Source organism: Cricetulus griseus, chromosome 5 (assembly GCF_003668045.3).
Source record: "Cricetulus griseus strain 17A/GY chromosome 5, alternate assembly CriGri-PICRH-1.0, whole genome shotgun sequence".
Classification (NCBI taxonomy): domain Eukaryota; kingdom Metazoa; phylum Chordata; class Mammalia; order Rodentia; family Cricetidae; genus Cricetulus; species Cricetulus griseus.
In genome coordinates this window covers 46,772,431-46,800,394 of record NC_048598.1, presented here as the reverse complement: position 1 = coordinate 46,800,394, position 27,964 = coordinate 46,772,431, and the positions used below count along the sequence as shown (strand labels likewise).

At 34.8% G+C, this 27,964-nt stretch overlaps 2 protein-coding genes across 2 annotated transcripts in view; one reads left to right on the top strand and one right to left on the bottom strand.

The window, feature by feature from the left end:
* Positions 1-27,964, bottom strand: part of Cdc73 (cell division cycle 73) — a 110,802-nt gene that overhangs the window by 36,922 nt on the left and 45,916 nt on the right. Inside the window, exon 11 of the mRNA XM_027417429.2 lies at positions 3,019-3,076. Coding sequence (XP_027273230.1) covers positions 3,019-3,076 — 58 coding nt within the window. The remainder of the gene's footprint in view (positions 1-3,018; positions 3,077-27,964) is intronic.
* On the top strand, positions 22,860-24,128 carry B3galt2 (beta-1,3-galactosyltransferase 2). The gene has a single exon (XM_035444982.1). It carries the CDS (start codon positions 22,860-22,862, stop codon positions 24,126-24,128), a length of 1,269 nt encoding a protein of 422 aa, XP_035300873.1.

Here is a 27,964-nt window from a genome sequence, read left to right as displayed (position 1 = left end):
CCATGGTCTACCAAGTGAGTTTTACAGCTAGGATTACACAGTAAGAACCTATCACAAAAAAATAAAAATAATTAAACTAGAGAAGTTGAATGTAGTTAGTGATGCATAAAAAGGTAAGAGCAGGGCCAATGATTCAAAAAAAAAAAAACCCGAGATGCCAGTGGGGTTGTGGCTTATCTAAGACGTATTTTCTCAATGCACTAGAAAACAAATGACCAGTGTTAGCTAGCTACTTTTCAAAATTTCTTAAAGATCTGAAATTTTTAGTTAAACACTTTAAAAGGTGACATACATCTAGAGATTCTTCTGGTACAATATAACTAATACTTGACAAAGATAAGTTAAAAAATAAATATAACTGCTAAGAAATGGAATTCCATCCTTTAGGTCCCTAATCAAAGTGGAGACTAAGTGGTTCATTCCACATTTCCAAATGCTCTAAACCCCACCTAAAAGGATAGTATACTTCTATACTGCCCCCGTCTATTATATTAGACTATCAGGAGTGTTTGGGGTGTTCAATTTTTTCCCAGATTTTAAAAAATAGCAAATAAACATGATAGCAAATATTAAAATAGCAAATATTAAACAAGATCCCTTCAAATTGGGAAATATCATTTAACAAAAATAATTATAGTACAAATAAAGATTCTAAGCTACAACATATCAACTGCCACTGGTTCTTAAGGCCAATCTAGTACTGAAATCTAAACTTCTTTCAGAATGTTGGGTAAGAACTGTAGGATGCCATATATTGATGATGCCAAGTGTAATAAAGTATGTCTATAGTATCAATACTAGGAAAGCTATTGCAGGAGGTTCAACTTTGAAGCAAAACTCTTATCTCAATTCAACAATAACCAAGAGAGTAAATGGCAAGGCATGATGGTGTGTGCTTGAAATGCTAGCACTTGAGACAAGATTCATGGTGTAAGAGTTCATGGTCAACTTCAGTTACATATTAAGACTAGTCTAGGCTACAGAATATCCTGACTTAAACAAGAACAACAAAAGGAATAAATGAAAGAAGAAATCTCACATGCATGGGAAGGAGAATATCTGAGATATTATATTTAGAGTAGACTAATTCCTTCCATTGTTCAAACCTTCAGTGTTCTTGGGTAGAGCACATGAAAAAGAAGCATAGGATATTAAGAGTTGAAATTTTCAGCACCTGATATTTCACATATGATTGTCATGGTAAATAGAACGCAATCCTCTTCTTATTAATCTGTTGTTCTAAAGAAATACCCTGGACAAGGACAAACAAGTTGGCTCAATAGAACAACCCTAGTTTGATCCCCAGAACTCACAGAGTAAAAAGAGAAAAAAACAACTCCCCTAAGTTGTCCTTTGACTTATATATGTGCTCTATGGAATGCACAGTGCACACATACATATGCACAAGCACTGAGGAAAAAAACTAACAAAGGCAATCTAAGGAAGAAATGATCTATTTTGGCTTGCAGTTCCAAAGAGTGTGTCTTCCCATTATAGCAGGGAAGACATGGTAGCAGACACGGGAGGTATGGAGGTCAGTTGGTCACACTGCATCCACACTCTGTAGGTACACAGTGAAAATGAAGCAGGGCCAGGATAGCAAGGCTCAGGGCCCATTCTCCAGTGTCTTTCCTCAACTCATGAAGATTCCACAACTTTCCCAGTATTCAGATACATGACTATCAGGACATTTCACATTCAAACACCAACACCCTTAACTTCCATTCTAGAAACACATTCAGGTAAAGTGACTTATTACATATCAGCAACTTCCTTCTCCTCTTTTGTTTAGTATACTCATTTTGAGAAACTCTGAGTTCATATTAATTCACAGAATAAAAAACTGGATGAACATCCTCAAGGTGATTTCTTTGTTGTTATACCTTTTTTGTAATTTCTGGATCTCTTATGTGATATCATTAGACTGACAAACCACAACTTCATATCCTTCTCTTCCAAAGAAGCTACACAACTGCTTCTATAATGTACCTGTACTTCATGGACACTATATTCTTTGGACCCAGAGTCATCTGTCACTCCACTAAAATTACTCAAACTAATGTCCCCACGGTGTAAGTTTACATGTTACTGTTATACATGTCCCATAACCTATTTTACTCATAGTTTCTGTGATGGTTGATCTCAAATCACCTAAGAGACATCCAGTTATGTCTGAGAAACTGTTTAGGTGAATCATGTTAGCCTCTGGAAATGTCTATAAGGGATTATCTAAATCACAGTAACTGAGGTAAGAAGACAAACTCTGAAAGTGGGTGGCACTATTTCAGGAACTAGGATCCCATACTGCATGAAAGGGGAAAGCTAACAGAGCACACTATTCACCTCCCTCTGCTTCTTGACCATGGATGCAAAGTAACCATCTTCCTCAAGGTCCAGCCACAGAAACTTGACGGCAAACTGTACCGTACTCACTCACTCCTTCCCTCCCTCCCTCCCTCCCTCCCTTCCTTCCTTCTTTCCTTCCTTCCTTCCTTCCTTCCGCCAGATAGTTTATGGCAAAAATAAGTAATAAGACTTTAACTTAAAGTGAGGAAAAGATAGTACAGTAAATAATATTAAAAAACTAGACTTTGGGGCAAGAGAGATGGCTCAGTGGTTGGGAGTACTGGCTGTTCCTTCAGAGGTCCTGAGTTCAATTCCCAGCACACACATGGTGGCTCACAACCATCTATAGTGGAATCTAATGCAGATAGGGGACTCATATAAATAAAGAGATAAATAAAATATTTTTAAAAACTAGACTTAAAATTCATTTTAACTTCTTTATGGTTTTCTGCTAAGAATATAAAGATTAATGATGCTGGCAAAGTTTAATAAGCATTTTGTGTATATTACCACAGTTTAAAACCCTGCTTAAAGAATACTAATGATTAATTTGAAGGAAAATAGCCTTTCATTATATTTTAAGTGAAACAATGATCTCTTCAGATTACTATACATTAAAAACATTCATTTTTATGACCATCTAGAAAAAAAGTCAAAATTTTATATTTTTACCTGGTCTAGGTACAGGTTGGGCTGCAGGAGTTTGAGTCTTACGGGCAGATGCACCTTCCTTTAAAAGATAAAAATTGATGCATGACATCAAAGTTCATTTACATAACAATTAAATACTTTCAAGAGATCGGATATTGCTCTTCCATTCAGTCATTTGGCCAAGGCCAGTAAGTTTAAAAGCAAAATATCTAAAAGGCTGAGACAGGAAGACTGCTATGTGTTTGAGAACAGCTTGAACTATACAGTTGAGTTCTAGGCCATTCTGAGTTACATGAGATCCTGTCTCAAAAAGACCCCTGACCCTAAAAATATCTACCACTGCCACAGCCAGAGCCACTCTTAGAGCAATGCCTTGTCTTCTGTGATGAACTAGATCCTAAAACCATGAGGCAAAATAAGTAAACAAAAGTCCTACTTAGCTTTTAAACTATTTTTAGCAAGGTATACTAATGGAGAAATTTAATGGAAATTTACGTTGTTACCAAGTAATATTCTAAAAATGTTAACATTTTCAGAAATGGTGCTACTTGACTATTCTTTTTAACTTTTGAAATTTATTTTGAAAGAAGTGCTGGGGATCAAGCGTAAGGCCATGTATACATCAGACTTCCTGTCTATGACTGAGACGAATTCTAGTCTACCTATTTTAAAGTCAACTCAAACCTTTTTCCTCTAAAAGGCAAAAATGGTAAGTGACACATAGTCTCATGTTAAAAAGATATAATAACACTTTTTGGTGCATCTTAAAAGCAGGTAACTATTTCAAATAATTAAATGTCTTTAAAATAACCAGGAAAAATGGGCCAGTATGATGGCTTGACAGGTAGGCTTGCTACTAAATCTGACAACCTGAGCTCAATCCCCTTAACACACTTGGTGGAAGGAAAGATTCCTGTGTGTTTTCACCTCCATATGCATTGCCCACACACACAAATAATAAATGAAAAAAAATTAAATATTCAGGAAAAGCATATTTACAAACATGAGATTTATTGTATTTAAACTATAAGCAAATAAGAATTTTTTTAAAAAGTAAATACTAAATCTCAATTTCTGAGATACACTAGGAGTAGAAAATATACTAAAAGGTGAAGTATACTAAGGAAGAAACATGCAATAGTTTAGTTAATATCTGCCTTTTGTGTAATGTTTTCTATTATATTCATGACAGTTTTTAACAAACTTTTCTTTATAGAAAACTTCACATATAAGCTTCAAACCCATTGCTGCATGGAGACTTTATCCTTATTGCATTCAACAGAAGAGAATTGACAAGTATTAAGATCAGTATGGCTCCACAACCAAAATCACTGTTGTTATCACAAGGAACACTTAAAAATACTAAATGTTTATTAAACTTTGACATTTTACATGGAAAATAAATTGGAATTGTAAAATATCCCACAGCAATTTTAAAAACCTAAATGAGGGAATACCTTCACTGTTAGTATAACAGTACTCCTAGCCTTCAGTTACAATGCCACAGAAATCATTCTTTTTTAGAGAAAAAGACAACAGCTACAGTATTAGCAAAAAACTCCTTGGAGTGGACTCCAAGCACAGGCAGATACCAAGTTATCTTTCTGAAATAAACTCTCTTCTAGACAATCAGTGGACACATTGTATCTAGTAGCTATTCTAAGAGCTGACTTTACTCACATATTCATTTTGTGAAAACCTGTGAAGCTTATTTACCATAAGATTATCGTCTTCTAAATAAATTATATTCAAATTAAAACTTAAATGTAAATGTGAGCTATCGCTAAAGTGAAATTTTCTGATTATATTTATCTCTAAGATCATCTTCAAAGACTTATTTTATTCTTCTTTGTAATTCCACTGCTTAGAACTCAGTAGGCACCAATCATTGATTGACTCAATGTAATGGTGATTTTTTTTCTTTAAGTGAAAATAGACCAGACAAAAGACTAGAACTTGGAAGCAACACAAATAAAACAAAACAAAACAAAATTCCTTTTCTCCATTGAAAATAACATACAGGAATTTTTGTCTGCTTTTAATAAGCCCAAACCTTGATCCCTTTAAATACAAATAATGCTTTCTGTTTGTGCAATGAGCAATCATTGCTTAATGAAGTAATCATTCCCTGGTCACAGGACAAAGGTTCCATTCCTTGGTCACAGAAAAAGGCACACACTCTAAACCAGGACAACAAAAGTCCTTTCTTGGGATTACTTCTTACAAATAAGAGCTAGCTGGTAAGAATTCTAACCATATCCTTTGACTCAAGAAGATAACTTACTGGCATAAACGACAAGAGTAAGTAATAAATACATATAAAAAGAATACAGTTCCCTTTGTTAACACTTATTACCTTGTCCTACTGGCATTCAACTTCTACTTTTTCTTTAGTAATTCTTCCTAACATTAATCATCAAATTCCCTCGTCTCACTGCATACTGCACAATCTTTTAGCTTCAATTTGTTGTATCAAATTTGTGAGTTACAAAAGATTTATCTATGTTGTCTTTTTCAGTTTATGCAAATTGAGTTGTCTGAATCACTACAGTATAGTTTTGGTTAATTTGAATCCATACACAGTTATAGAATGTGACACAACAGTACTTGGGGAACAAGACAAAACTAGGAAAACACTTACTGTCACATTAATTTATAGCAATTTTCAGGGATCCCTAACAAATGCTAATAAAAAAACAACTTTACATTTGGATCTCTCCATTGCTCTGAAATTGCTTACGAAATCTAAGAAATGGTATAGCACAATTCTACCAATCACTACCTTAAAGATGAAAAGGTGAAATATTTTCAAAGGTATACAGCTGGTATATCTGACATGAATTAACAAGAACAGTAATTTTGCAGCAAAAATAGACTGGCAATACTGTTGTTTTTTGTTTGATTGGTTGTTTTAAAGATATTAAGACTGCTGAAAATGGTCATGAAAAGAAAGTTCTCAGCAGAAACAACCAAAGGAGGTGACAAACTGTGCTAACTGGAGAGGAAACCTGCTGGGGGGGGGGGGTGATTCTAGCATCACAGCTGCATTAAGACATGAGATATTTTGGGTAAGTTAAAATGACTCAATTATATAGAAGGAAAAAACAGTGACAGAGCTACATTTACATTTCCAAGATATAAGAAAGAAGACAAAGTAAGGTATGTTGTTTACAAATAACCTTGCTTGTTTTGTTTTAGTGAATGAGATAAAGATCTTCTCTGGCACTGGGAAATGAGTATCTGCTGCTTATACAAGTAGGCAAAGTATCTGCCAGGTGGTAACACACATCTGAAGTTACTGACATTGGTTTTAATAGCTTTAATTACATGAACCTGAAATACTGAAAGTCTTAATGAAGAAACATACAACATATTTTGAAAATTCTGTTAACTTGAGGACTAGAGAGATGGTTCAAAGATTAAGAGCATGCACTGTTCTTATAGAAGACACAATTTCAGTGCTCAGAAACTACTTCAGTGGCTCACAACTGTCTACAATGCCAGCTCAGGAGGATCGAATGCCTCTGGCCTCCAAGGTCACCTGCACTCATATGTACATAAACACAAACACATAATTTTAAAATAATAAAAAATAAATCATTTTTAAAAATAAACTAGCATAAAGTTATACTCATATATTTTCACCTTTATCAAAGAAAGCTATTGCTATGAAGTTTGGATTTAAAAATTGGAACTCTTAAACAGAACAATACTGGAACATTTGAATTTCAAGTACATTAAATAGGGTTTTTGCTGGGGATTCTGTGGTTGTTGTTTTGAAAAAACTGCTGTCAATAGAATAATGGGCTGAAGATGTGGCTAGTGAGTGAAAAGCCACCATTCCCAGCAGATGAGCCATCCTGGATTCAGTATCCACTATGTATTGTGGGTGAGCATACTTGACACAGCCACATTGGAGAAAATCTTTTTTAAAAACATATGAACTCACTTTTTGTCAACACACAAAATGGTTAACATGATTAAAAAGCATAGCATTTTCCTCTGTTAACATGCAAATAAAGGGCTCTCGATTTTGAAATTTTTCATATCCAACAACTCTCTCCAGGACATAACTAAGTACTTAAATACCCAGGTCATGTTCTTGTCCAACCTCAAAGCAAAATGATAAAGTGGTACTGTGTCTATTTTGTGGGTGAAACTATTAAACTAAAAATAAGTAACTTTTCCTTAGTGTCCACATCACTAAGGACAAAACAAATGAGCTGTTTTTATTATAAAGTGTGCTCTTAACTGCTTTAAAGACTTCCAGGATAACCTGAACTTTTTTCTCTTTCATTTTTCCTCCTCCCATAAGGAAATGTCCCATTTTGTAACCTTTTAATGGAACACTGGGAATTCTAATCAGAGCAACAAGTAAGGGAAAAGGCACCCAAGAAAGGAAGTAATAAATATTTTTCAGTTTGAAAGGTAGCTCCTTTGGTGAAGTGTTTTTTGCGAAAGTTTAGTGTCCTAAGTTCAGATTCCAATACCCATGGTAAAAAGCTAGGCATGTAATTCTAATATCAGGAAGGAAACGACAGGAAGATGCTTGGAGGTTACTGACCAGCCAGGATTGATTAAATAAATAAATAAATAAATAAATAAATAAATAAATAAATGTTAAAAAGAAGACATCAAACCTTGACCTCTAGCCTCTACATGCATATACACACACCTGCATGAGGAAAGGAAGAAGGGAAGGAAGGTAGGGAGGGAGAGAGTGCATGAACACATAAGTGACCAAGTTCATACCCAACAGCAAGTGAACTCATATAGGGCTCCCAAAGATTTTACAGGAATAGAACCTATCCTAAAATTCACATACAATCATAAATAACTTGAAATAACTAATATTAAAAAGAAGATACAAGTTATAAAACTAAAACTTTCAAATTTCAATACTTACTACAAATCTATAGTAATGACAACAATACATTAATAAGATAAAGACAGACAGTAGAGTTTGGTGGAGTGGGAAATAAAATTCTCCCCTTAACAAGAGTGCCAAAATCATTTCAGAAAGAACAGTCTTCAAAGAACAGTGCTGGAAAAGGTGGTATCAAATTGTAAAATGAATGAATACCCACCAGTACCTTATATCAGATACAAAAACAAATTCACGTAAGATCACAGGACTATATTTGAAAGTTAAACATATACAATGGGAGAAAGTTTCACGATATTGAATTTGGCATTGATGTGTTGATATGAAACAAAAAACAGAGATGATAACAATATTAAAATGATAAAACAGATTTCGTCAAAATTAAAAGCTGTGTACCTAACAGCTAATGACATAGCTGAAAACATAATTCAAAGAGTGAAAGAAAAGTTTTTTCAAGTCATTTATCTATTAACAATTAATGTTCAGAACATAGAGAATCCTTTCATCTTAGCACAAACAACAACAAAAAACGAAAGACCCAATTCAAAACAAGTGTAAGACTTCAACAGAAAATTCTCTTAGAGAATATACGCGAATAACCAATAAGCACATGAAAATATGTAAAACACCACAAGTCTTTTGAAAAATGAGATACCATGTCAATTTCATTAGATAGTTACTGGCAAACAATAAAAGAAGAAAAATGACGTTAAAAAAATAGCCAAGTACAGGAGCGAGAAAAATGGCTCAGCCATTAAGAACACATAGTGCTTTTCCAGAGGATCTGAATTCAGTTCCTAGCATCCATGTTAAACAGCTCACAATACCTATAATTCTAGCTATTAGGGAGATCTCCCACCTCTGGCTACTATAGGCACCTGTATTCACACTTAAAATGACACACACACACACACACACACACACACACACACACACACACACACACATTTTTTTTAAATAAATCTTAAAAAAATAAGTACAATGACAGCGTTCTAGTCCCTTTTTCCACCCACAGGATGAGGTAAGCATGGGCCTGTTTCTGGCCAGCCTTCCAGTGCCCTACTTGGAAACACCTGAGGCCTGGGGACTGCACACAGGGGAATCCATCCCAGTATTTCAGCCCACCCAGAGACTGCCAAGGCCCTGGTATTAGTCCCGCCTCCATCCACGGAAGAGGTTGGACCTGCTTGCACCCACTGGAAGGGAACCTTGGTCCCATACCCATCAGGAGAGGAAGAGACTCCTTCTACCCACTGGAAGAGGGGATGGGAAGAAGACAATATAAAAATACATACAATATAAAAACCAATATGACACCACTGGGTCTAGGGACTCTACACCACCCAAGACCTAAACATCCCAAAGCAGAAGAAGCAGAAGATAATGACCTTAAAAACAACTTCATCAAAATGATTGATGCCCTCAAAGAGGATATGAGAAAATCCCTTGAAGAAATGGAAGAAACATTCAAACAGAAAGGAAACAGTTCATGACCTGAAAAGTGAAATAGAGACAATAAACACAAACTGAGGGAATGCTGGAAATACAAAAGTTGGGTAAACAATCACTAACTACAAATGCAAGTATAACCAACAGAATACAAGAGATGGAAGAGAGAATCTCAGGTGTTGAAGATACACTAGGAGAAATAGATTAATCAACCAAAAAATCTTAAATCCAACAAATTCCTAACACAAAATATCCACGAAATATGGGACACCATGAAAAGACAAAACCTAAAAATAATAGGTATGGAAGAAGGTGAAGGAACCCATGTTAAAGGTGCAGAAAACATATTCAACAAAAAAATTATAGAAGAAAACTTTCCCAACCTAAAGAAACACATGCCAATGAAAGTACAAGAAGCTTACAGAACACCAAATAGAGTGGACCACAAAAAAAAGTCCCCTTGCCACATAATAATCAAAACACCAAACATAGAGAATAAAGAAAGAATATTAAGAGCAGCTAAGGAAAAAGGTCAATTAACATATAAAGGCAAGCCTATCGGAATTACACCTGACTTCTCCATAGAAGCTCTGAAAGCCAGAAAGTCCTGGATAGATATTCTACTAACACTAAGAGACCACAGACAGATGCCAGCCCAGACTACTATACCCAGCAAAGCTTTCAATTACTATAGATGGAGAAAACAAGATATCCCATGACAAAACCAGATTTAAATAATACATATATATCCACTAATGTAGCCCTACAGAAAGTTCTGGAAGGAAAACTCCAACCCCAGGAAGTTAACTACAACCAGAAAAACAAAGGCAATAGATAATCCTACTTTACCAGCAGCCAAAAGAAAAAAGGGGCTGAAATCCACCTACAATAACAACACCACCATCACCAAGTCCAAAACAAACAAGAGTGAACAATCAATGGTCATTAATATCCCTCAATATTAATGGTCTTAACTTGCCTACAAAAAGACACTGGCTAACAGAATTGATTCGAAGACAGAATTTACCCTTCTGCTTCATACAAGAAACACACCTCAACTGGTACCTCATAGTTAAGGGTTAGGAAAAAAATTTCCAATCAAATTGGCCCAAGAAACAAGTGGTGGTAGCAATTTAAATTAAAATTAATCAAAAGAGATAAAGAAGGGTATTTCTTACTCATCAAAGGAGAAATCAATCAAGATGAAGCCGCAATTCTGAATATCTATGCCCTAAATACAAAGGCATCCATGTTTGTAAAAGAAACATTACTAAAACTCAACTTACACATAAAATCTCACACACTTATAGTGGGAGACTTCAACACCCCACTCTTACCACTAGACAGGTACACCAACAGAAACTTAACAAAGAAACAAAGAAACCAATAGAAGTTATGACCCAATTGGATTTAACAGACATCTCTAGAACCCCTGAGCAATGTGGGAGCAGGAGGATGGGGGAAGAGTAGAAGGGGAGGGGGGAGGAGAACAAGAGTACTGAGACAGGAGGGCAAGAAAGCAGTACAGGTTTGGAGAGAGGTCTGGCACAGGGGAAATGTTAGGGGATCCACAGGGATGGCACCAACTAAGAATCCAGGCAGTGATGGAGAGGATGCCATTGATGCCCTTCCCTTATAATGAGATTGCTGTCTACCTTGGTTACCATTCCTAGAGCCTTCATCCAGTAGCTGTTCCAAGCAGAGACAGGCACCCACAGCTAAGCACTGAACCATACTCCTGGAATCCAGTTGTGGAAAGGGAGGAGGGATGAGCAAAGGAGCCAAGACAGTGCTAGACAAACCTGCAGAAACAGTTGACCTGACCTACTGAGAGCATGGAGACCCTAGGCACAAAGCTGGGGAAACAGCATTGGATCCAACCAGGCTCTCTGAATGTGGGTGCCAGCTAAGAGGCCAAGGCAGTCTATGGGACCTCTAACAGTGGAGCCAGTGTTTATCCCTAGAGCACAAACGGACTTTGGGAGCCCATTTCCTATGGTGGGATACTATTACAGCCCAGATACAGCAAGGAGGGCCTAGGCCCTCCCCCGAATGATATGGTGGACTTTGAAAGTCCCCTGTGGAGGGCCTCACTATCCCTGGGGAGGAGTTGGGGGATGGGTTGGGAGGGGTTGGGAGGGAACATGGGAGGATGGGAGGGCGAGGGAATGGAGGGGATGAATATGTAAATATGAGTAGTAATTAAAGAATTTAAAGAAAGAAAACACACAAATTAAAAAAATTATAAAAAAAATTATAAAATTAAACAAAAAATTATTTAGGAGAGATGGGGGAACTGTGAAAATAATCTCCACAGATTCAATTACTAAGCATAATTCTAAATGTTTGCTACAGTTTACGTATGTGTCACTGACAGGTGTGTACTCCTCTAGTTGATAGCAAGATAAGGTCAATTACTATGTTAAGTTTTTTGCAACAGTTTGAATGGGCCAATATTATTTGAGATATATGAGGGTCTCTATATCAGGTTAATACCTGAATCAGTAGACTGAGTAAAGCCAATTGCACTGTATCTCCCAATGTAAGTGGGAATCATCTATCGACCCATTAAAGACGAAAACAGGGAAGGAAAAAAAAAAAAAAAAACAGAACAGAGACTGAATTTGTTGTGTCTTCAAACTGAGAAATCATTTGCCTGCCTTCCCACTCTACTGTAAATTAAATTGTACCATGGATTCTCCTGGTTCTCAGACCTTTGAATTTTTACTCTCTCAGTCTCTAGTATGGTAACTGTACATGCTGGACCTTCTGAGTTTCATAAGTACGTAAGTTGATTTCTGATGTCCTCTCTCTTTCAATCTGTTCGATCTCTCCTCTTTCTCATGCATGCTGGGTACCTGAGTGAGTGCATGCATGTGAGAGTGTGTGTGTGCATAAGATAGGTAGAGATAGGAGATGTACCTAATGAAGGACAGGAAAAGCCTTTAGTGTGTGTGTGTGTGTGTGTGTGTGTGTGTGTGTGTGTGTGTGTGTGTGTGTGTGTGTGTGTATGTATGTATGTATGTATGTATGTATGTATGTAAGATAGGTGGGGCAAGAAGGAGACGCACCTAATCAAGGTGATGAAAAGCCTTTATAATGAAAACTTTAAAATACTCAAGAATCTGGCAGTGGTGGCAAACACCTCTAATCCCAGCAGAGGAAGATGAGTCTCTTGAGTTCAAGGACAGCCTAGTCTACAAAGTGAGTTCCAGAAAAGCCCTGTTTTGAAAAACAAAATAAATACATAAACCTGTGTAAATTAGAAAATGAAAAGTTTTCCCACATTCATGGTTCAGCAGAATATTGATACTGAGATGCATAACACCCACACAGACACACATACACACCAGCAACTACCTGCTAAATATCCCTAACTATAAATACTGTAAAACCTGTATCTTCATGAAACTTTCAGCCTGACATGAGTCAGTCAACGTACAGGTATACTAAAAACATTTAAAACTACACCCAGCCTATGTTGTATACATAAAACATGTCTTAAAATGAATGTTTCATGTTTAAGATCGATTGATCATGATTCCTAGGAAATCACACTGTGCTCATGTAAATATTGCAAAACTGAAAACATTTCAGGTCTATTGTTATAAGCAATTACAGATAAAAACATGAGTGAAAGACATCAGAATGTAGCAGTACTGGTTTAGTACATTAAACGGAGTCAGAAAACAACCCTTAGTCACATCTCAGATGAGTCATTAGCTGCCTTTTTGAACCTGCCTACAGGTGCAACTACTTCTAGATGCAAAGTGACCCATAAAATATAATTAACAAACCATGCATGGTGAGGCACACTTCTAATCCCAAACCTTGGGAGGCAGAGGCAGGCAGTTATCTATGAGTTTCAAGCCAGCCTGTCTATACAGTGATTTTCAGGAGAGCCACAGCTACAAAGAAAGACACTGTCTCAAAAACAACCAAAAAAATTATTAACTACTCTGACTGTCCATACAGTGGAGTTCTTCCCTTAAATTACCAAAGGACTGAAATGTCACTCAATCCCTTTCTTGGAAGACAAGCATTTCATTCTAATATCAATCATAATTTGTAACTAGTAAGTGATATAATCATCAAATACTTTGCTTTAAAGTATAAAATATAGATGACATTTTATACATTCTTCAAATGAAAAAAGTTGGTGCTGAGTATATAAACCAGGCCATCCTGATTGGGCAGCAAGTACCTTACTCACTGAGGCCATCTCCACAGTCCAACACCATAATTTTAATTGGAAAAAGGTATACCTAACTGAAACTGCTAACTCACTGAGATAACAGAGAACATGAAAGCAAAATCAAGTGTCTGCCAAATCACTAAAAATTTTAAATTATACTCTCTTTTAGGTTAATAGTTTTGTGAATCATATTTATAGTTTAAAAATGCTGAGAACTACTTTTGGGAGATACATGGATATTTAACTTTGCTTTCAAGTCAAAAGAAATTCTTCACATGAATATCTGCTATTCAGCATAATAAAAACTGAAGGAGAAAAATAAGTCAGGCAAATACTGACACTTGTGGTCACTCTGAGATTGCTAATTTACAATTAGTCTAACACATGATTTCTAAATTCAAAAAACAATAAAGCAGTTCAGATATGACTACTGGACTTCACAGAAAAATATATTTTAATAAGTAATTTTTTAAAAAGGTAAAGCTACTTCCTAACATTAAGTAACCAAAACTATGTCATTTGTCTGCATCTTTCATGCAATGAAAAGTCTGTATTTTTAAAAAGCCAAGAGGTATAAACTCCAAGTAAATAATATGTACATAAGGGAACATCAGTAAAACTAACGCCGTTTCCTAGATAAGTATGTAAAATAATAAATTTCAAGTCAACATGATGAAAATTATACCTGGTTCAAAACCCTAGCACTAAAAAGTTTTTAGTTCTTGTCATAAACTGAAATAAGTACCAACTTTAGAAGCTACATAAAGCACAAACAAAAAGGAGACTGATGTAGTCAAGAGTGGACTTATGTCTCCCTTCTCTTATTCAACCAGTGTTCTACTACCATTTCTTGTCAAAAAAATTTTTTAAATCAAAGATAAATTACTGAACTTATACATAACAAACAATTTCCAAACTTACTGCCAGTTTATATCATGTAAATTACTCAGAACCATTAACTATATGAATATAGGAATAACTGTATATTTAGTAGGATTAGGAAGCATTACAAACCACTTCTTTAAGTCCCAGTTCCTAAAGGGATATTATAGACATGTCTAGGAAAATTCTTAGGAAGGAGGGAAGGCAGGACAGATGGACAGACAGATGAACAGGTGGACAGTTTGGGCCACAATACCCAAAGTAATAGGTACTTTTTCCCCCATAAGACCTGTGTTTAAAAATAGAAACAAATCTATATAAGCAACACTTATAACTATAAAACTTAGCAAGGCAGCCAGACAGTGATGGTGCACACCTTTAATCCCAGCACTTAGGAGGCAGAGGCCTTATCTACAGAGTAAGTGTCAGCAAAGCCTCCAAAGCTACAAAGGGGGGGAGAGGAGGCAGGAACGGGACAGGGGTACTTAGCAAGGCAACTGTCAATTTGCTAAGTTTGACCAAGAAACCTGCCACAATTACTTTAGTTAACCACAGAATTCAGATTTAAAAGAAACTAAAGGAAAAGTTGAACAAAATTTCCTGTCACAGATTTCCACCATTTTTTCCTGGAAACCAGAAGTTTTTAGAAAACATCACTAAAGGAAACTTTACCTTAACAGCTGCTATTTTTCTCTACTTTAAGCTGTTAATCAACTTAAATTTTAAGAAAAAAGGTATAAATATTAATTATAATTTGAATTAAATTCTCGCTTACTGTGTACTACACCTGATGCACAGGAACCTCTGGTTACCAATCTTAGACATCTTGTCAAATAAACACTTGTTCTATAGCAATCAGTAGAAGAAACATCTCCCTGGTGGGTAATTCAGGCTTCAGCCCAACATAGAAGGGAATCATTATTGAATTATCCATGAAGCCCTCATTAATTGAGAGCAATAATACATCCAGTTCAATATCAAAAAAGGCCATCTTAGAGGTGATGTATGAGCACATTTATAAAACATCTCACTGTACCTCAAGAATATGTTTAATTACTGTGAATTAAAAATAAAAAACACATTGCTGGGGAAGTAGATCAGAAGTAGAAAACATATCTAGCATTGCCCAGTTTTCAATATTACCAAAAGATAGATTTAAAATACATTAACAATAACTGGCGAAATAATTACTTTGTCCTGCGCTAGAGAAAGGATGGAGGTCAAGCAATGGTACATGCCATTAATTCCAGCAGAGGCTGGTGGAGTTTGAGGCCAGCCTCATCTATAGAGTTCCAAGACAGGCTCCAAAGCTCACAGAGAAACCCCATCTCAAAGAAAAAAAAAAAAAAAGAAAAAGAAAAAGGAAAAGAGGGAGAGAAAAAGATTATAGGAATTCAGATTTTAAAAATTTAAAGAATCTGGCTGGAGAGATGGCTCAGAGGTTAAGAGCACTGGCTGTTCTTCCAGAGGTCCTGAGTTCAATTCCCAGCAACCACATGGTGGCTCACAACCATCCGTTATGAGATCTGGTGCCCTCTTCTGGTGTGCAGATATACATGAAAGCAGAATGTTGTATACATAATAAATGAATAAAATCTTTTTTAAAAAATTTAAAGAATCCTGTTTCAAAATTCTAATCTAACCCTCTTTCCGATCACTAATTAGCTGATTAATCATTTCACAGCACCAGGTACCAGTTCCTCTTCTTTAAGATAGATATTGCCGTAATAAAACGATCATAGGGGAAGAACATTTATATACCAACTCAGGAACTTACCATTCAATGTAAGTTGGAAGTTCCTTCCATTTGGAAGGAACAATAACTGTATTGTCACCTAACTTTGGAGAAATCATTTAAGCAGATTCAATAAACATTACTCCCTTACCTTTTAGTTTGTCTAATTACCAAGCCAAGAAAAGAAAAAGCAGTGAAGACTATGGCATGAAGTTTTAAAACCTAAATGCTAAGAAACATGAGTTTCAGTCCTCTTCTTACAATGCAACTAAGGAAAGCTAAAGTTCTAAACTTCAAGTTTCTCCTTTATAGTATTTTCTTTCATCCTTCAGTTTTACTGTTCTAACATTTCCATGGAATGTAAAACACAAACTAAAAAAGTCATAGGGTACACCTAAACCAACAAAGCACACTGTAAGTAAAACATGAAGGCAAAAAAAAAAAAAAAAAAACTTAAAGCAATTAAAGGAAGTATGACTTTTATTCACCTGAAATATTTCTCACTGTTCAGTCTGCCCCCTAAAATATATAGCATAAGTTCTAAGACTATAAATTTCTAGTAGTTAGTGTCTCTAGACTATCAGAAGAAAATGTTAATTATGGCCATTAAAAACAAATAACAAAAATACCTGCCCCAGTGATCTTGTAGAAAAAAAAGATGCCTAAGTGCCCAGACACCTAGACAGCTTTACCAGAGAAAGGCTTCAGAGTCTCTGATGTTTATAAACCCTGTTTGGTGGCATTTTACTGAACCACTTTTAAAAATATTAAGCATTATTAGAAGCACTGAACTACAGCTCATCCCTATACTTGTTTTAAACACAGTCTCTCTCACACACACACACACAACACATATAAATATATACAATATTTATTATACAAAATCATTAGGGGTTTCTGAAATTTGTGTTGTTGAATTCTAACTTTAAACCAAAGTTCTACACTTTTCTTTAGGTTTTTAGTCAAAATGCAATCAATCATGTAGGACTCACCAATCAAGAAAATCTATATATTTGTGTTATATCTACTTTATCATTTTAATTCTGATACATGTAATTTTAAATGAAAAATTTTAAAGTTGAAAACGAGAAAGTGATTAACTTTACTACTTTCAAGAACTCTTAAAAACTACAGAGAGCAAAAAAGTAGACTGTATCACAACATCATTAAAGTAATCCACTGATTTAGATAAGCTGTAGAAAATGGGGAGGGGAAATCTTGAGATACAGATAAAAGATAATGTTTTAAGTAGTCTAGAAAATCAGAGCAATTTAGACCAAAAAAAACTTAAGAGTAGGAATGTACTGAACGAGTTAATTTACACCAACTTGCTACATGTAAAAGCTTTTGTTACTTCTACTCTATAAAAGCTTGTTAAGAAACATGAAAGCCACCATCAAACACAGAAAATATTTTCAAAGCCTGTGCATATGTTTAAATAAAATTTTAAATCATAACTTTCATTTTATAATCATACTTTTTGTCATATTCACTCATCACTGTATTTGTTGTTAATAAATACAATGTATTGTATAGAAACAAGATTTCTAAGCTATTCCCTACCTTAGGTTTTCAGTTAAAATGAATGCAAACAATCACGTGGGACGCAGCCAAGCAGTGACGTTAAATTCTGCTCTGTCAGAGAGAGCATCTGTCAAGCCCACATTTAAACTGCTGCCTGCCTGTGCAGCAGCTGAAGAACCGTGGATTTCATATTACAGACTAAAACCTCAGTAAAACTGCTCAAAAAAAAAAAAAATCCTTCCTGCAGCTGCCAGGCAACAATGACGGAAGAGAGGCAAAGCCTTTTTTTTTCTTTCCCAATGCAACTGAAACACTAAACCCTAGCTCTGCTGCTTTACATTGCAGCTCAGCACAATTACTAGAAATATGGATACGGAGAAGAGAATACAGCACCGCATTGTCCAGCCGGGGAATACAGCAGATGTAAAGAGCTTTAATGCATCAACTGTCGGAAAGAGTCAACAGTGCACCAAATAGAACGGACAACTACAGCTCTTTTGTTTAACGAAACATAGAAAATGAAAGAAAGGGAAAATCTCTGAAGACTAGGACGCATATGAACAAGAAGGGTAACTTGAAGACTCGCCGACAGATGGACACTTTGGATACTGTGAAAAGCAATCACAGGAGGCAGACTGTTGGGGGATGTGCGCATGTTCGATAGCATCGGCTTTTTTTTTTTTTTTTTTTTTTTTTTTTTTTGAAGTGATGGCGTGCCAAAAGTATTTTCAGTGGGCATAATCCTCTCCACCTAAATGGCCTGACCAAGAAGGAAAGGTATGTTGCTATCTTGTATACAATATGCATTAAATGTATTATGATTTTATAGCCCTGCAGGCACTAATACTTGGTAAACAAGTTCATACAGTTCACTGCCCTTGAAACTATGAAAGGGTTTCTAAATACATGATTTTAAAATTTGCCGTTTCTAGAAGACAAGCTGTCACTGCTTTATTCAACTAAATATGTAGCTGGGAGTAATTCTGCAGGACTGAAAACATTAAAAGAAAAAACAAATAATAACTAGATGTACTGAAAAGATTCTCTGAGAAATTAAACTAAGAAAATTCTGTAGCCCTTTTAAAAAAGACAGCAATTCTCTAACAAATTAGGTCAAACTGATTCCTTATCTAATAAATTAAAGCACATTCTCTAAAATGGCTATCAAAAGATAGTGCAGTAAAAATTAAATAGTGTCAAATATGATCTTAATATCATGGGGTCTTTTGGAAAAATATCCATTCAAAACAAAACCTTAACAGTTTGTAGCAATACCTTTTCTCTAATATCTATCTCCTCAGAGATGACAAACACAATTCAAGAGTACATCAGCAAATTTTAAGTATTACTGAGCTACAAGAAGATACTACAAGTTAAAACATAAGTATCAGATCACATATGGTGAGTTTATGCAAAGCGTAACACCAAGGAGACACATGTTATTACAGTATCAATGAATACAACTTTAAACAAAGAAATATCAAATAGTTGCTCTAAACACATTAGTGAAATAGGGAGCTTTTAAGTAGCAGACTGATTCCAAATAATCAAGTGTAAGACTGTTCCTGGAGATGGTTTTAAAAGTGAAATTAAAAATCTAGCATAAAATAGCTTGATATGAAGATATCCATTAATAATAATACAAGGTCAAAGTAATATCAATAATGGGCTTCTCGGATTTATTTACATGTAATAGCAACCTACCCATTGCCTCCACATGTGTCTATAAGACAGAGATAAACTATCCTGGGGACAATCAATGTTAGAACAACTAACTCAATTGTACAAACCTATCAAGTATTTTGATTTTTCCCTTCACTTTCATAAAACTTAATAACAATCACAAAAGCAAATGATTTTAAGAGCTACAGAAGCTGTATTGCAAAATTAAGTGTGTCAGACTTTGTTGTATAGAAACATCAATTCTTAATAATATCTGTATTCTAATAGATTAAAATCAAGAACAATTAAATGAAACACAGTTTTAAAAATCAAGCCTCTCTTGGTATCTTTCTTGGAAATTAACTTTTATAGACTAAATATTTCATGATAAAAGTTTTTCTATCAAATCTTCACTTAAAGCCCATGCTGTTTCAAAAAACTAATATATTGGTATCAACTTTTAAAGTCAAAGAATAGGATCTCTATGGGGAGGCACATTTAGTAGTAACATCCTTATAAATTTCGATTCATAAGATATAAAAACATACTGGAAGTATTATAATCAAAACAGAAAAGGAAATATTAAAAAAAACTATAAGACACTCTCTACTCTTGTTCTCATTTTCAAGAACTAAAATATAACAGACATTAAGTGAGAATAATTTTATTATTTACCAAAGGGAGTAATAGTTACAGCAATTTTACTTTATTTTTAATAGCACACATACGTGCAGATATATGCATATATATATAGATAGATATAGATATAGATATAGATATATGTATCTCCATCCTGAGAAACTTTAGGAAAGAATGTAAGGCTAGGTGCATGAGTTCCATCTATCAATGGAGGTTATCAAATAGGTATATTTATATGGGCTCCAAGCCTTCCTAGATTAATACTTGCAAACATGTGATTCTCATGAAATTTGAATTTGTACCTTCATCTTATAAAAATCACACTAGAACAAATTATGAATGCATGCTAAGCTATAGTAAAAAATAATTAGCTGGTTTCTGTAACAATTTAACACTTTGGAATATCACTTCAGGTACACTGTTTTCTTGATGTAACTTACTGCAATACATCATTCTTAAGTTCTTTTACTCATTCATTTAAATATCTGACTTGGAATTTATTCATTTTTGAATTATAAATTTTCACTTTTAAAGTATCTGAATGATTGGATCTTAGCCATGTTCTAAGTATTGCTGTATCAATAAAAGGCTGATACATTTATATTTGTAATATTTGAAACAAACCAAATGAACTTTCCAAAGTAACTTCTTTTTAAATTTATATATGTAACTCTTCAATATCCACTGGTCTCATAAGGTGGGTGTGTGTCATTAGTAGCTACCAAATAATATAATTTTCCAATAAATTCTTTAATAGTTTTTCTGCTTTACATAGAATTTATAAATACAGGCATGAAAATTTGTTTCTAAATCATGCCATGAAGCTCTGTAATTTTCAAAACATGTCATATAGGAACCATACTTCACAGGATGAGAATAGCTTTGATCTCTATATAGTACTGAAAGATTTAAATCCATATAAATAAAACTAAGACCCAACTAAATATTTAAAAATCAGTGTGCGTGTGTGTGTGTGTGTGTGTGTGTGTGTGTGTGTGTGTGAGAGAGAGAGAGAGAGAGAGAGAGAGAGAGAGAGAGAGAGAGAGAGAGAGAGAGAATTAAATACTTTTTTAGTTTTGAGACATACCCTATTCATTAAAAGCACCATTCAATTTCAGAAACAAGATCAAACCTCAGTGCCTTGTTATACATTAGAAATTTGTTCAAATTCCCACCTACTTGCTCCTCCTAGTGGCTGCTACTAGAATAGTACTTCATTCATAACCATCTAGCACTTTTCAAGAAGTAACTGAAACGTATGTGTAAGTTTTATGCTGCAATTACTCAATTTTTGAGGACTTACAGGAAAATTAATTACTTCTTAAAAAGAATTTCTGTTAGTGTTAAACCACTCTTGCCATCAACCATAAGTTGATCACTATCAAAGCTAAACACAAGCATTTACACATATAATTTTAAATAAGTGGCTATGTTAAAATTTTATTTGCTTTTGTTTAAAGAAACTATTTCAGTGAATGAAATAAAATCACTTCTTGAGCACAAAAATTTAATACTGCCAGTCTCAAAATTAATGATTAAATAAATGGCTTCTACTTCTTGGGTTTGGTTTAAAGAAAATAAAAAAACGGGGGGGGGGGGTCAAAACTAGGTATTTGTCTCTATTCCTCAAAACACCTTTTATTGGAATTTAAACTACTTCTATGACCCCATTTCATCTAGTAACATCTAAGAATAGGAAAAAAGAAAGATGAAGTATAATAACACAAATAAATTTGTGCTATAATGAAAAGCCTCTTGCAAAATAGCCAGTTTTTCATTATGTGGCATCATTAATTTCTCTTGACCAGATTGTAACTTTTTAAAGATCTTGGAATGGAAGGGTTATACAACTAATAAAGACTTAAAAATTAAACTAATTTCTCCTTGTTGCAGATTATGCAACTAAGCATAATCCAAGGATATTTTAAAATATATTTTGTGGAAAATGGGGTTTAAGCAGTTTAAGATAGCAGTGGTCATTGTCTATATTTTGCAAAAATAGACCAAAAAAATTATGCAAAATGTATGTCTTTGCCAAAACCATAGCTAAAATAAGACTGATCTCTTGGATTCTTCCTATTTGAAATGCATGGTTAAAATTAGCAAAGTACTTAAAAATGTTAATCACTTATTACTGTCTAACCTCACACTGAAATTACTGGACCCTGAAAATTGATTTTGACAGGTGTATCTTCTCACTGACTTTCTCAACACAGTGGGGGCCAGTGGAAATGTGCCAAGCAGTTTACTGTGACTAACTTAACTCTGCCACACTCAAACCTACACTGTCTGTCCCAAAACCAATACATGATTATTTTCCAAAAAAGGACACTGACTGCGGACCATATCGTCATGGTATGTCAAATCAATTTTAATTAATGTCAATACACTTTCCATCTGTTCCGACGGCCTTCTTACTGAGCCTTTGTCAGAAGTCTAAAAAAAATTTCCTTTCTACGTGATACAACTTTAAAAATCTCTACCTTAAATCAAAAGAACAGATGACCAGAGCTACTGAGATCAAGTGAGTCCAATAAAATTAATAATCTATCGATTACCTTTCAAGTGATCATTGTGCTATAAGAATATTTTAAAACAGATAAACCTTATTGTTTTGTTAAAAGGAAACAAATTATATGCTTTCTTCTGGTTTATCCTATTTTTTCACAGCTTAAAAACATCCTCTTATTAGCCATCAGGGCCCTTTTAAGGCAGTTTGTAAGACTTTGCATTTTGCATTTTGTAAACCATTATGCTTCATCTTTACAGAATGACTTCGAGGGACACACAACTGAACCAGAAAATGATGACCAAAGATCAGTAGTGATTCAAGAAAAAACAACAGTATTTTTGGCCTGATACATCTTACTCTATTCCTGGATATTTACAACATGCTTCAGTGGAGGAGGAGACACTGCTGCTTTGCAAAGATGACCTGGAATGCTAAAAGGTCTCTGTTCCGGACTCACCTTGTGGGTGTACTTTCTCTAGTGTTTCTTTTTGCTATGTTTTTGTTTTTCAATCATCATGACTGGCTACCAGGTAGACCTGGATTCAAAGAAAATCCTGTGACCTACACTTTCCGAGGATTTCGTTCTACAAAAAGTGAAACAAATCACAGCTCCCTTCGGAACATTTGGAAAGATGCAGTTCCTCAGACTCTGAGGCCTCAAACAGCAACTAACTCCAATAACACAGATCTATCACCACAAGGAGTTACAGGACTAGAGAATACACTCAGTGCCAATGGAAGCAACTATAATGAAAAGGGTACTGGATATCCAAACTCTTACCATTTCAAATATATTATCAATGAGCCTGAAAAATGCCAAGAGAAAAGTCCATTTTTAATACTATTAATAGCCGCAGAACCTGGACAAATAGAAGCAAGAAGAGCTATCCGGCAAACGTGGGGCAATGAAAGTTTAGCACCTGGCATCCAAATCACACGGATTTTTTTATTGGGCATAAGTATTAAGCTGAATGGCTATCTTCAACATGCAATTCTGGAAGAAAGCAGACAATATCACGACATAATTCAACAGGAATACTTAGATACATACTATAATCTGACCATTAAAACACTAATGGGTATGAACTGGGTTGCAACATACTGTCCACATATTCCGTATGTCATGAAAACGGACAGTGACATGTTTGTCAACACTGAATATTTAATACACAAGTTACTAAAGCCAGACCTGCCTCCTAGACATAACTATTTTACTGGGTACCTAATGAGAGGCTATGCACCCAACAGAAACAAAGACAGCAAGTGGTACATGCCACCAGACCTTTATCCAAGTGAGCGTTACCCTGTCTTCTGCTCAGGAACTGGTTATGTTTTTTCTGGGGATCTAGCAGAAAAGATATTTAAGGTTTCTTTAGGCATCCGTCGTTTGCACTTGGAAGATGTGTATGTAGGAATCTGTCTTGCCAAGTTGAGAATTGATCCTGTGCCCCCTCCCAATGAGTTTGTGTTCAATCACTGGCGAGTTTCTTACTCAAGCTGTAAATACAGCCACCTAATTACCTCTCATCAGTTCCAGCCTAGTGAACTGATAAAATACTGGAACCACTTACAACAAAATAAGCACAACGCCTGTGCCAACGCAGCAAAGGAAAAAGCAGGCAGGTATCGGCACCGCAAACTACATTAAAAGACTATTTTTGTTCAAGTGTACAATCTGTAAATATTGCTTAAAGCATGTATAGTTAAAAACTTGATTACATACATAGGACAAGTTTTAGTTCAACTCATCACATAAAGGAATTCAAAACTATTTTTTTAATTTCTGAAGATGCTAATTCATAAAATTACAACACTATGGCAAAAAGATATCCCAAAAGACTATTAAAAAAACTGTATAAAGGGATTCTCTGTATTAACATGCAATAATAAGCATGCATACATAAATGGTTCAAGTCTTACATTAGGGACCAATATAATGTAACTGTATACATTTCCACATAAATCTTAATTTAAGAAATCAAGGCAGTCAGAAGATTCCTAGATTTACTTTGGATTTCAGCATAATTTCATGTAAATAAGACAGTACTATTGATTTTAAGGCAACTTTGTAACTGCAAAGAACATCTTTTCTGACCAGACTCTAGAGTTCTAAAACTTTATACTACATGCAATAAGACTTAATTAAGTTATTCCATAAACTCATTTATAGCATTCAAGTGTCTGAGCAAAGCAATTATCATTCAAGCATTTACTTTTCAAAATAATTGACAATTGTCTTAATTTCCTTTATTAATTCTCATATATGCTGGGGAAATTATTTTGACATGTGATAAGTGTGAAAAAACTAATGTGTCTCAGGCTCAAGTTTTTATAAAAATGAATTATATTAAAGGTTTCAAAATAGATTAAATTTTGTTTCCTCATTGGTATTAAGGGCCAAGCCAGTATTTCAATGAATTTTGCATTTAGACGAAATATTGCACTCTTAGAGTGCTATCATTTAACTACAACTATACCTGGCTTCACATGAGTGTAAAATAGAACCTGTAACTGAAGCAAAAGTACTAACATAAAAGCAAAATGATGATGTGTTGTTGAAAAAGGAAGAAAAAAGGGATACAGGTAGTAATTTCATTTAAAGATGCCTGTCTGCCAAATGGCAACAGGTGGGAAAAGTTTATTTCCTCAGAGCAGGTGTACATACACCAACACTTAATCATTTTATGGAACTTCTTTCTCTCAATGTCAAGTTTACAAACCAAAGTTTTTAATTTGGTAAATGGCAAATATGTGTATTTCCAATTAAAAACTATTAGAAAGGGATGGGAGAAGCTACAAACATTTGATGACTATTTGCCTTTCAAATGGACGACATACTCAATGCACTTTTATCAAGGTACTATTAGTTTTTAAAAGGAAAACAACAAAACCCTGAATTGAATGTCTATTATACAAAAGTTTCACATTTTGTTTGGCCCCATCATGAATTTTAACATCAATAAACACAAGTCCACTAACTTTAAAATAGTGCTTTTATTCCATGTAACTTTATCAATTTTAATTAAGTCAGAACATCTGACCAGAATTCTAATAATCATTTTTAACACCGAACCTATTATGAAAGGATAAATTGCCAGAAGCACAAAAAGTGTTGTTAGTAATACACTGAGTTTTACTTATATTAAATTTATCCCCCCTTTTAAAACAAAAGCATAAGTACTCTCTATTCCACATCAAATGATTCTGAACAATCAGCTATGAAACATCCACTAGCTCTTACTTAATGATTATTTTTCACTTAATTATTCAATGCAATTGCAGAGTTACCAGCATTAACTACAAAAACGGCATACAAAACCCCATCAGTGATGAAAAACAGAGGGACTGTCAGTGTAAACTGATTCCCTCTCCTTTATGCCACAGAAGTTTAAGAAGAAAAGGGGGTTGTCTATGTTTTTGAGCACTCATGCATAGGTATGTGACAGAAACGGAACCCCCAAGTGTTATTTGAAACTATAATAGGATAAGACTATTGGGTTAAAGACACTGACTTCTGAAAAACAGAATTCTTAAAAATATTTAAGTACTTATTCTCAGGTATCAATTTAAAATCATTTCTATGTTCCTCATGACTGACTTGAAAGATAATGATGATGTTTTGAGTCCTCAGAGGGGATTAAACCAGTGAAGTTCTTAATGTCAAAAATCTATAAATTTTAGCCGGGCGTTGGTGGCTCATGCCTTTAATCCCAGCACTCTGGAGGCAGAGGCAGGCGGATCTCTGTGAGTTCGAGGCCAGCCTGGTCTCTAGAGCAAGTGCCAGGATAGTCTCCAAAGCTACACAGAGAAACCCCGTCTCGAAAAGAAAAACAAAAAACAAAAAACAAAAAAACTATATTTTTGCCTTTGGGGTATCATATCACATGGAAAATGATGGCGGAATGAAAGTTCAAGGCAAACTAGGTTAAACAGTGAAATCCTGACTAAGAAAACAATCAAACCTTATTTTAAAATGAAAATCTTATTATTAATTTATTTTCACATTTCATTTTCAAGAATAAAAATGTTAATTTTATAAGCCAAATAGCTGCTATTTAAATGTCTCAGCAGTTGCTAACTGTATCTTCATTACCTCAGTACTATGAAATTTTTATATATAAGAAATGTTTGAAAACAACTATATGAATGTGATTAAAAGAAAGATTACAGAGTTAACTGGATAACCCTATACTCAAAGTGTTAACAGACATTTCAGAATGAAACTCCAAGTTTTAGTATTTACAACACTAATTGGTTTGAGATAAAATTAGAGGTAATGAATTTCTTCAATGGCTAAATAATTCACATTTTCCCTAATCTCTTTCAGACATATAATATGCATAAGCACATACACCCTAATTGGAACTTTATTAATACCTAGTTCCAGAAAAAGTCTCTAATAATAGTAATAACACTAACAGCACCACACACCATTTACTGACTGTGGAAGTAATGTATCTGGTACTGTTATTACTTCATACAATACTTGTAACAATAGAAGAGAGAAAAGACTCACGTGAGAGGTCAAACATATAAAACAACAAGGCTAGTAAAAGGCTTCCATCTCAGACATCATGCTCTTATCCATTACACTGTTCTGCTACATATTTTACTTATGACAGAAGCTAACAGGTCTACAAAGCCATGCAAAATTGGCTTATTCCACTGTTTGGCGTTCTCTGCTTATTCTCTTTGGCCATGCCCACAGATTTCACAGGCATTTTTCTCTCAATAGCATATGGTATCAGCTGTTAGGTATACATAACATAAGAAAAGGGAAAGAAAAATTTGTTTCCCTGATTTTTTTTTTCTTCTTCCCCTTTGCAGATATTTTGTGAATGGTAAATTTAATTCTGGAAAACATGTGCACTACTGTTTTGGGGCCCAGGTTACACCTACAATAGTAAGCAAATGGCACTCAGAAATTTCACAACTGATAATTTTCAGCAAACAAATAAGGCACTGTGCATATTTAACCACTAGACCATTTAACGGCTTATCTGTATGTAATAAGGTCAAAGCCAACTCATCTGATTAAGTCTACCCAGGCAGTGGCACACACCTTTAATCCCAGGCAGAGCAGATGGATCTCAGTGAGTTCAAGGCTAGCCCTGTTTATATAGCAAGTACCAGGAGAGCCAGAGCTACATAATAGAAAGATCATGTCTCAAACAATCAAACCAAAGACTCTCCCATGCTTCTTTCCCAGGCACCCATCGAGTGAAAAGAGAACAGTCTCACAAGCTGTCCTTTAGCCACTACAGTTGTATACCATGGAACTTATGACTCATACATACACAAAAAAACTTAAGTGAATGAAATACAGAAAATTTAAAGAAATACAGTAAAGAATTACTCAAGCACCTACTCTGATGAGCTTTTTTTTTTAAAGATTTTTTTTTAAGATTTTTTTTGTAAAGATTTTACTTATTTATTATGTATACAACATTCTGCTTCCATGCATATCTGCACACCAGAAGAGGG

What these genes read in the sequence shown, in the direction of transcription:
- B3galt2 (XM_035444982.1), top strand. Translation starts at nt 22,860, where the DNA reads ATGCTTCAGTGGAGGAGGAGACACTGCTGCTTTGCAAAGATGACCTGG.